At 38.5% G+C, this 11,574-nt stretch overlaps 1 protein-coding gene across 4 annotated transcripts in view; it reads left to right on the top strand.

The window, feature by feature from the left end:
* The window catches only part of COQ10B (coenzyme Q10B), a 24,105-nt gene extending 15,900 nt beyond the window's left edge, over nt 1-8,205 (top strand). For all 4 annotated transcript variants that reach the window (XM_044913367.1, XM_044913368.1, XM_044913370.1 and 1 more), the window contains 3 exons: nt 683-875; nt 5,367-5,468; nt 7,132-8,205. In XM_044913367.1, coding sequence (XP_044769302.1) covers nt 683-875; nt 5,367-5,468; nt 7,132-7,299 — 463 coding nt within the window. In that variant the 3' untranslated portion in view covers nt 7,300-8,205. The remainder of the gene's footprint in view (nt 1-682; nt 876-5,366; nt 5,469-7,131) is intronic.
* Nucleotides 8,206-11,574: the final 3,369 nt, after the last annotated feature.

The following is an 11,574-nucleotide window of genomic DNA, read 5'->3' on the forward strand; positions in this document are numbered from 1 at the left end:
TATTTATTTATTTGAGAGAGAGAGTGAGAGAGAGAAAGAGCACAAGAAGGGGGAGCGGGAGAGGGAGAAGCAGACTCCCTGCTGAGCAGGGAGCCCGATGCGGGACTCGATCCCGGGACTCCAGGATCATGACCTGAGCCGAAGGCAGTCGCTTAACCAACTGAGCCACCCAGGCTCCCTCCTCTCTTTTTTTAAGATTTTATTTATTCATTTGAGAGTGAGCACATGAGCAGGGGGAGGGGTGGGGAGGCAGAGGGTGAAGCAGATTCCTCACTGAGCAGGGAGCCCAATGCGGGACTCTATCCCAGGACCCTGAGGTCAGGATCTGAGCCAAAGGCAGATGCTTAACCATCTGAGCCACCCAGGTGCCCTGTTTTTTTTTTTTTTCTCAAGCCCTCAATTTTTAAATGCTGGCTGCTAATTAAAATTTCAAAAACCACATGTGTAAGCCAGATTCAACCTGTGGTATGCTAAATTATGACCTCTGCTTTATGCAAATATTTAGCTCCCTTTTATCTTTTTGTATTGCTTTGAAGTCATTCATTTCAATGTGTGGCTTAGCATAATTACCAAATGATTTATTGCCTTTTACACACTAGCTTTATTTATATTCAATTTAAAGTATATATATGCCTTATAAATAGGTGTAGTTAACACCTCTCTCTTTTTTGTTTTTTTCAAGATATTCTATGCAGGAAATGTATGATGTGGTATCAGGAATGGAGGATTACAAGCATTTTGTTCCTTGGTGCAAAAAATCAGATATAATATCAAAGAGAACCGGATACTGCAAAACACGATTAGAAATTGGGTTTCCACCTGTGTTGGAGCGCTACACATCAGTAGTAACCTTGGTGAAACCACATTTGGTAAAGGTAATAGTTTTGCTTTTCATTGTTTTTAAATATTTCCCAAGTGTTGATTATATCAAATAATTTAAAGTATAATAGCTTAAAAGTATTTCCCTAAATTAATCAGAGATGGAGGGGGAAAAAACAAATGATTTCTTATGTCTCCTAACTGTGCTGTTTTATACAATATTAGCATTATTCTTTCCAAACAGAAATTTGACTAGAATATGTAAATAAGAAGCTTTTTCTTTTTTTCTTCAGTTGAGGATTACTGACCCTTAGGAAAGATTGGACCACACAAGTGAAAAATGTTTAAAGTTAATTTTTGCACTAGTTTTTTTTAGAAGTTAAGGCAGGAAAAGTGAGAGGATGAAGAAAGGTAGAAAAGATACAAATGTGGATAACATAAACATTGTTGAGGTCATCCTGCCATGTGGTGGGTACTGAAATGCCCGGTACTGTTAAAAGTATTGTATTGATCATCTTATCCTTGTCAAAAGAGGGGACATGTATGGACAGATACCCAGGCTTAAACACACAAAAAAGGCAGAATTCCATAGAATTCTTTTGAATTCCTAGAGTTTGGTGACCAAAGACTTAAAGCTAAGTTGTGTTTTATGCCCATAGGATATCATTTCTTGGTAATTAGCCAGAGCTAAATGCCTTTGTCAGCTCCTTGTTAGGCATTGAAGGAGGTGGCATCTCTCATACCAGAGAGAGTCTACTGTCCAGTGAAGCTAAGACTTGGAGTCCACACTCATCTTACTCTCAAACTTGAACTCCACTTAAAAGGCCGCGCCTCACGGGACTTTGCCATTACGAATGTTTCCACCTGTTTGTCTCATAGTTTTGGAGTTCTGTACTGCACTGTCTCTCTTACAATAGCTAACATTTATCGAGCTCTTTGTAGTGCTTTACTTGAATTATTCATTTAGTCTTTGCTACAGCCCTTTGAGATTCAGATGTTACCATTCTCCATCTTACAGTTGAGCGAATTAAGGCTTAGAAGAGTTAGATAACTTGCCCAAGATTACAGAGCCAAGACTCTGGTTCAGTCTTTCTGACACCAGTGAGTATCTCTATAATCTTTAAATATTTTTCTGTTTCCTGACCACAGTCTCTTAAAACTTTAAATCTTCATGTATTATGCTGCATCTAACTAAAATAACTCTTGGGGGAAAAAAAAGAAAAACAACCTGCTTCTGGTTACGCGTTCAGCGTGGCGTCTACTTGGAATTTCTCTCTCTCTCTCCCTCTGCCCCTGTGTGCACATGCGTTCTCTCTCTCAGATGAATAAGTAAATCTTTAAAAAGAAAGAAAGAAAAAAATCTTCATAATAACATGTATGAAATGATCATTGCTATCTCAGTTTATGAGGATTAGAAAAATTACGAACCTTATGCAAATTCATACATACTGACATACATATATGTCAGATCCCAAAGCTATTTTTCCAATAAAATAAGCTGCTTCACTTAATGTGCTAATTTATTGTTTGAAGATGTATTTGAGAGTAACACACAACTATGTATGCTCAGCTTTCAGTTGTCCCTGGGTTCACATTTTGGATTTTAATACCTAATACAAGCATGTGGCATAGAACACAAATCATTAAAACCAAGGGAACAGCAGAAGCCATGTGACTTTTTTCTGCAAATTATTACTTGCCCCAAATGTGCCTGTGACATGTCAGTAATTCTATTGTACATGAATATGTAATGGCCAGAAGCCCTTGAAAGTTTTCAGCAGATTTAATAGAGGCATTGCTTCCATGAATCTTACTACCTGAGTCACAGTACAAACATTTTACATGCCATAGTTTGTATGGTCTGGGTCAGTTCAGTCAGAACAACCAGTTGTAGGTCATCATCATAATACCTCCTATTGTGGTCAGTATCTGTGCTGTTAGGAATGAGGCCTTTAGCAATATCTAAACATACCAGTAAAAATCTGTGGGTCCTTGGGCTAGATTATTGGTATGAATACAGCACTGCCACATTTTGTGAAAAAGTAGTCAGAAGAAGTTGGTATATTATCGTGATTATTCCCAATAACTGTTTCTCCTTCACTGTTAAATTTCCTATAAGCTGCCTTTTTTTTTTTTTTTTGAGAGAGAGAGAAAATCTTAAGCAGGCTCCACTCTCAGTGTGGAGCCTGATATGGGGCTCAATCTCATGACCCTGAGACCATGACCTGAGCTGAAATCAAGAGTCGGATGATTAACTGATTGAGCCACCTAGGCACCCCTCCTATAAGCTTCTTCTGTGATTGTAAAGAAGGGTAGAACATATTACCTGAAAGTTGGGTAACTGAAATAATAAGATTTTATAATAGATTGTTGATGCTTTTAAAAATTAGATGGTCTTTATTGAACTATATATAAAACCAAACCCTTTGAAGAAAATTTTCACTTTTCCCCAGTGACTTAGCATAATGTGACTAAATTTAGCTATAGCATTTTGATGACTACTATTTTATCATGTCTAAATAAATTTTTAAACATTCATTGTTTTCCATTTTAACAACTAAAATATTTTCTTTTATGAATGTGAAATAGAGCATTTCTTTGTAAATGCTTTTTAGTATTGATGCAGTTGGATTTTCTTTATAATGATTCTACCATGTTTTCATCAGATAATTGACTCAAAAGAGTTTAGATGAAGAGGAAGTGAGGAATCAACTGTAAATATATTTTAAGCTCTTTGGCTTCCAGTTTAAACTATCTGTGGAGAGATCCAGATATAGTCAGAATTAATCCTGCATTCTGTGTTTAGGGAGGCAATAGCTGGGGAAGAAAAAGTACATTTTGGGGGAAAAGAGTTTATCTGTACAAGTCCTTTTTGCTAATCTGTAGTGTATACGCTCAGGGAGGGATGTCTAAACTGTTAAGAGGAATAAGTTATCAAAGAAAAAAGGGACAGAGGCTCCTGGATTCTCTCTCTGCCTCTCCTGCTCCCCCTACTGCTCCCTCCCCCGCCCACTTGTGAGTGCTCTCGCTCTCTAAAAAAAAAAAAAGAAAAGAGAAAAGGGTAGAGGGACTTGATTATTTATTGGCCCCAGGATATGCCAAAAGAGCTGGAAGCTTAAGGCTTAATTGGGGAGGGGGGTGTTGACTTTTTTGGGGGGGGGTGGTTTAAAAGATTTTATTTATTTGAGAGAGAGAGCACTCGCACATGTACACAAGTGAGGGGGGGGAGCAGAGGGAAAGGGAGAAGCAGACTCCCCACTGAGCAGGGAGCCTGACTGACATGGGGCTTGATCCCAGGACCCTGATATCATGACCTGAGCCAAAGGCAGAGGCTTAACCAACTGAGCCACCCAGGCGTCCCAGGTGTTGACTTTGAAACAAGAATTTAAAAGGTGGTTTGCTGCTGAGGGAAGGTGATATGTTTTCTTGAGATCATTTGTCTACTAGTACTAAGGCCCAGATAACATCTTAGGATAGTAAGTAAAGAAGCTGAACTTCTTTCAAAGTCATAACCAGTCCTGACAATCTACTAGTGACTGTGATTCCGGCCACCATTTTTCACACTGCAGGAGGCAACTCTTAGTGGGTCTCAATCAGCCTTCTTTTAATGATATAGAATTGGGAAATATCAAGATGCACTGTACATAATATCTCTACTGTGTTTCAGTGTGTACATACACATATAAAATAAACATGAGCACTGAAGAGATTAGAGGTTAAAGAAAGCAATGGATCAGGGACATGGGTCAGGGCCAGACTCAGGAAAACTAGAACCACGGTTGCCCTTAGAAATAGAGAATAATGAGTGAAGGAAAGACTAAATGTGAAAGACAAGAGAAAAATCTTTGGGTAGGAAAGGAGAATTCTAGAACCCTACTTAGGATCTGTTCCAGATACCTTATAAATATTTTCGACATATCATAGTAATGGTATAAAATAGGTATTATACTCATTTTATAGATTTAAGGAAATATGGTACAGGGAATTAACTTGTTCAGGATTACTTATAAATGTCAGGGCCGGAAGTAAACTTCCAGAAAAATCACTTTCTGTTTTGCTGCTGGAGGGGAAAACTCTAAGCACCCTGAGTGACAGCAGTGAAAAGGGGAACTGACAATCTTAGGGATCCCAGGAGAAAAGAAAATGGCTTATATTGGGAAGAGGTCACTTCCTAGTACCAAACTGAAAATGAGATTTTTTTTTATCACCTGTGGTCTGACCTACAAACATATTTTAAAAAAGAAATCATCCTTGGGGCGCCTGGGTGTCTCAGTTGGTTAAGCGACCGACTCTTGTTTTCTGCTCAGGTCATGATCTCAGGGTCATGAGGTCGAGCCCTGCGTCGCCCATGCTCAGCACGGAGTCTGCTTAAGACTCTCTCCCTCTGCCCCTCACCCCCCCCCCATGCTCTCTCTTGCTCTCTCTCTCTAAAATAAATAAATCTTTAAAAATTAAAATATTTTAAAAAAAGAAATAATTCTCAGTTGTAGATTCTGGATAGTCTAAATGGTATTTTACTGCAGTGTTGTTTTTTCATTTTGTTCTAGGCATCCTGTACTGATGGAAGGCTTTTCAATCATTTGGAGACTGTTTGGCGTTTTAGCCCAGGTCTTCCTGGCTACCCAAGAACTTGTACCTTGGATTTTTCAGTAAGTGTCTCATACAGCCCTTGGTTTGTTCCAAGTATCAGGTGAAGTTGATAAAGAAGGAATAATCCATTGATTAGAATCCAGCTGCTGTAATTAATCTTAATGTGCATAGTGATTACTGAAAGATGCTTTCAGAAAATCTCAAATTTCTGAATTTTAAATTCATATTTCTGAATTCAGAAAATCTCAAATCTCAGATTTCTTTTTTAAAATATGTAGGTCGGACCACAGGTGATAAAAAAAAAACATCTCATTTTCAGTTTGGTACTAGGAAGTGACCTCTTGCCAATATAAGCCATTCTCTTTTCTCCTGGGATCCCTAAGATTGTCAGTTCCCCTTTTCACTGCTGTCACTCAGGGTGCTTTTTCTCTGCTAACTTTATAAGAAAGAATACTAATGAATCTTTCTCTTTTTCTATTTCTTGAAACCTTGAATAGTCATTCCTTCTCTATTTTCTGATTTTTATAGGTCCATAGATGATAAGACATATGACTTCACTAAGAGCTTAATAACAGCTTATTAACACCAAATAAAATCTACACATTGATTTATGATGCAGAAGTAAAGTGCAGAAGGGGAAAATACGTTTTTAAAATCTAGGGACTATGGTATTTCCTTGTTCTCACATCACCTTGGTTATAGAAACTTAAAGCCACTTGTGGCTTTTCTTTGAACAGATAATACATGAGTTATTCTCTGTAGTTGCAAATACAATACTAGCTGATGTTCTCAGCTCTTGAGTTATTTTCATTCAAAAATTAGTGGACATTAATGGAACCGTTGGGGAAGTTTGAATAAGGCCTGTGTAGATTAGATATTAGTGTTATTATCTAGTAGCATTAACTCCTAATTTCCTGGCTTTAATAATTGCATTGTGGTTATATAAGACATTAAAAAGGGGAAATCTGGGTGATGGGTGTATGAGAAATCTTTGTACTATTTTTTGTAACTTTTTTTATAAATTTGAAATTACTTCAAAATGAAAAATTACCAAAGAAATGAAAATTAAAGCAGTTTTAAAGGTTAGTGGATATTTGGTCCTTAAAATACTATTTCTCAAACCACCTGCCTTGACTTATATCTTGAGGAGATATAAATGAAGTTATAAATCATTGTTAACTTTAAGATTGTAGCACCTACCCTATCTGTTTTGTGGATCAATCTCCTCTTCCTACTGCTACTTCTCCTAGGAATACCTATCAGAAGGATTAGTTCCCTTCTTTATTTTCTTTTGAGAGATAGGTTAGATCTAAAAGGGGCACATTAAAAAGAAGCCAGAATAATATGGTATTCATTCAGTAAAGCTTTTTTCCAGTTTTCTTTAACTAGAAATAATAAAAGCAGATTATTTGTCTTGAAATGAAGTTCAGGTCTTGTTTACTTAAGCTTACGGTGTCAGCAGTAGATGTGCTTACTGTGGTAACTAAGTTTCTGTCTTCTGAGGGGTGTTAAAAAATTTCATCTAGGTACACCCATACAGCTCTGCCTTAGATACTGGCCAAGCAGCCCATTTCACAGTGTAAGTAGAGATTGAGTAAAAGAAAGATCTTCCTAAAATAATTAAGCTTTTCCTACAGATTTCTTTTGAATTGGTTACCACTACCCTAAGTAGAGACTGAGTAGAAGAAAGATCTTCCTAAAATAATTAACCTTTTCCTACAGATTTCTTTTGAATTTCGCTCCCTTCTACACTCTCAGCTTGCCACACTGTTTTTCGATGAAGTTGTAAAGCAGATGGTAGCTGCCTTTGAAAGAAGAGCATGTAAGCTGTATGGTCCAGAAACAAATATACCTCGGGAATTAATGCTTCATGAAGTTCATCACACGTAAAGGGAAAAAGAACTGGTCACTTACTTGTAACTTTAGTTTATTTACTTTTAGGAAGTGCTTTTATCATTTGCTTTCAGAAGTCAGAAAGCATTTGTTAAACCCAGATTTGATTATAAGCCTGCACCATTGAGAATTTGCACTTGGAATATGGAACCACATGTATATAGAATTCAATCAAGTGTAATTCAAAGTAATGTGTATATTAGCATATTTACGATAATGGGATGTCATCACTATTGCTAGAATATGGACATCACTCTTACCAGAAATTGAAACTGTAAATTTAAGCCTTTTAATTATCACCTTATTTGAAAGAGGTCAGTTGAGATACTCACATAGTATGTATTATATTAACCATATCACCTTTAAGTTATTAAATTCAGACTATTTATAACTTATTGTCATAGGACCCTGCCTCTTAGCTTAGGATATTTGGATAATCATCAGATATTTAAATAAACTTTGACTTAAAAATACTGTTAATGAAGGTTCCTCGGCTACTTTCCTTATTTTTAAATTGTTCTTATGGGTAGTAGGTAAAATCAGTGCCATATATAGTGAGATTAACTCCCAGATAAACAATGAATATTTTTTTTTGGTGAGTGGTCCAGAGCTTTAAGCTAGTTCTCTTGTAGTTTGCAACCCTCTCCCAGGTACTTTCACTACTCTTTCAATAATGCTGATTGTTCGTCAGATTTTGTCTACAGTAGTGGGTAATGGATGAAGATAAGTTGGTTGATATGTTTCCAGCAGCATGCATCCCTATTTTCTATTTATTGTGTGTACTCACTTTCAATAATATATTTCAAACTGATATTTTTATAAACAAATCAATGTCAAAGGACTGAAGTGGTAACTTAATAAAGTTAATTTGTTTATTTTTTGTACAGTTATTTTGGTTATTGAAATCCTATATTATTTCCATGTGTATTTTAACTAGATATAGTAAAGTTTAATTGTAGCATTTTATGAAACAAATCTGGGCAAAATTGTCTTCCTTTAATTAATACTGATCTTCCCTCCTTTCACTCCATACACAACAAACCCTCTTGCATTACCTTTCTAGTCAGAGTGCTGTTTGTTTCCTCAGATAAACAAGGTACCTCAGTAATTAGCTCCCTACATAAAAGCATGTTTCCAATAAATCTGTTTTGAGTGCCTGCTGTGTGCCACTTGCTGGTTTATACGGTGGTGAAGGACTCCTGCAGTCTGCTCACATGCAACTGGTTGGGGCTTCACACAGGGGAAGCAGTATCTTTCCACTTACCAATGAGGTATCGCCTCAGAGTATCCGTAGTTTGTATATAATTACCTTTTATTTCTTTTAAAGATTTTGTTGATTAATTAGAGAGAGCATGAGCGGGGGTGGGGGGGGAAGTGAAGAGGGACAAGCCGACGCTCTGCTGAGCAGGGAGCCCAGTGCGGGGCTTGATCCCAAGACCCTGAGATCATGATCTGAGCCGAAGGCAGACGCTTAACCATCTGAGACACCCAGGCGCCCTTATAATTACTTTATTTATTTATTTATTTAAGGGAGGGTTTTTTTGTTTTTGTTTTTAAAGATTTTATTTATTTGACAGAGAGAAACAGAGGAGAGAGGGAACACAAGCAGGGGGAGTGGGCGAGGGAGAAGCAGGCTTCCCGCCGAGCAGGGAGCCCGATGCGGGGCTCGATCCCAGGACCCTGGGATCATGACCTGAGCCGAAGGCAGACGCTTAACGACTGAGCCACCCAGGCGCCCCCCTATAATTACTTTTTAAATAACAAAATTTTTTTCAAATGGCAGAGATAAGACCCAGATAATTTTTTATCCCTGTATATATTACTTTTCTTTTGATGGATATAAGAACCTGTACTTTACCACTGTTCTTGTAAATGCCATAGATAAGCTCTCAGGTTCAGAATCTAACTTAGCAGTTGGGATCTAACTGGGCTGCTATTATGAGAGTATGTAGATAGTATTTTGGTGAGGGATCCCAGGAATACACAACTATCACCTTGATCTAGCCATCCATCTTAGTCAACCATGAGGTTCCCTAAGTATGGTGAGAACCCAGGTTACAGTAAGTAGAGACAGGATACAATGTACCCAGGCATTCTGGCTCCAGTACCTATGCTCTTTGCTTTATCTAGTACAACACTGGAGGCCATGACCTGTGGACTTAAGTGTGGCGTCAGTGCTTTCTGTATCGGAAGAGGGAAAACAACACCTTTATAAACTTTCCTTTAAGTGACTTCTGGTCATTGGACTCTTAGGGGAAGACTGATGGGATACGACTGCTACTAGGTAAGGTTTTTCTCTCTGGAAAGCAAGAGAAACTTTTCCTTGGTGTTTGCCTGATTGTTTTCCTTGGACACGGTTTGCAGCTTTATCTGTCACCTTGTCACAGAGGGAAGAGGCAGTAATTCCAGAGAAGCCAACTGGGACATCAAGGGCTGAAGGAACCAACCTTGTAGCTGTCAACTTTGTCTTCCTGGTTATGTGCAAGAACAGCATTGTAGTGTGTTTAACCCACTTCAAGTTCAGTCATTCAGTTCCTTGCAGCCATCCCTTTATCATGCAGTCTGCACTGGTTGCTCTCTAGGCTGTTGTGCAGCTGTCCTCCTGGGGCTCCCCTGCAGTCATTCCAGCATTGCCCTTCACCTCTCTTTTGGGGGCTCCCTGTATCCTGAATCTTGGCCTCCGATTTTTAATTTACTTTCAAAATGCTGGGGAAATCCTTTAGCGGTTTCCTGAGAAAAGGCAAGTGGGAGCTAAGTTTTTAGAATCCCCAAGTGTCTGAATGTCATTGTTTTATATTCACACTTGAGTATAGAACTCTAAAGATAATATCCTCTCCCTCCTCTCATCCCAATTTGAAGATCTGACTTCATTGTATTCTGGCGTCCAGTGCTGTTCTTGAGAAGTCTTATGCCATTGTTATTCCCAGTCCGTTGTATAGCATCCAGTTTTTGGTCTCTGGAAGCTTTTAAAATCAACTTTGTCTCCTGGGTAGTCTGAAATCGCATGCTGATCTGCCCTGTTGCCTTGTCCTAATTAATTGTGCTGGGCCCCTTGTGGGCCCTGTCAGTCAGACTCGGTGACTTGAATCCTGAGGAATTTGAATTATTTGTTGGTTAATTTCCTCCTCTCCATATTCTCTGGGTCTATCATTCAGGTATTCCTAAGTAATTAGATATTTGACGTCTTATATTAAATCTTTATCATTTTTCCATTTTCCATTTTTTTGTTCTGCTTTTTAGATTTCCTGTTCTATTTTCCAGCCCTGCTGTTAACTTTATATTGGCCAAGAACGTTTTCTAATTGTTCCTTTTTGTTATGGCTTCCTTGGTTTATGGCAACAAGATCTCATCTTTAAGTTACTATGATTTTTTAAGTTTTCCCTAGATCCCTTCTGGTTTTTGCTATTCTTCATGTTTAGGCTTGTCTGATTGTTCTTGTTTGCCCATTGATATTTGAAAGTAAGGGACTAAAAAGCTTATTGGCATTAAGGTAGGGCATACTGACTAGTGAGTTCCACTGTACAGTGATTAGGTGAGCCAGCCTTTTCATTGGAGGGACTCTCAAATGGCAAAATCTGGAAGTCTTTTGTTTTTCTACATGATTCTCTTGTCCTAGAGAAATATGGGGGTGGGGAGAGGGAGAGGGAGTAGAAATGCCTACCTGCTGGCATTCTGTAAGGTTAGTGACAGAGGGGAAATACAATTTCCCAATTAAATGATTTCTCTGGCTACAGCTTTCAAAGGGTTTTACAATTGCCTAGATCCTGGCTTAGGGGGTTCATTCCAGGCTGGCTCTTTAAGAGTGTAAGCTCTTCAAACCCAGGTTCAAATCTGAGGTCTACCACTTAATAGCTCCGAGACTTTGTATAAGCTACTTAACCTTTCACAGCCTGTTTACAGTGTGGTATAGGTTTGGTAAGGAGTCCCTAATCCAAGATTGTTGAGAGTTAATTCAAGTATGTAGTTCAGTGTCTAGCACAGACACTCATTTTTTCCTCTGCTCATCTCTTTAGGCTGGTCATGCTCTAATAATCTTTTAAAGTCCAGGTGTTTTTCATTCTCTTACCTTTTCTTCTTATCACCTAGCTTGGCCTGGGTGGCTCAGTCAGTTGAGTGTCTGCCTTCGGCTCGGGTCATGATCCCGGGGTCCTGGGATCGAGCCCCCCATCGGGCTCCCTGCTCAGCGGGAAGCCTGCTTCTCCCTCTCCCACTCCCCTTGTGTTCCCTCTCTCGCTGTCTCTGTCAAATAAAATCTTTAAAGAAATAAAAAAT

Source organism: Neomonachus schauinslandi, chromosome 3 (assembly GCF_002201575.2).
Source record: "Neomonachus schauinslandi chromosome 3, ASM220157v2, whole genome shotgun sequence".
NCBI classification, from domain to species: Eukaryota; Metazoa; Chordata; class Mammalia; order Carnivora; family Phocidae; genus Neomonachus; species Neomonachus schauinslandi.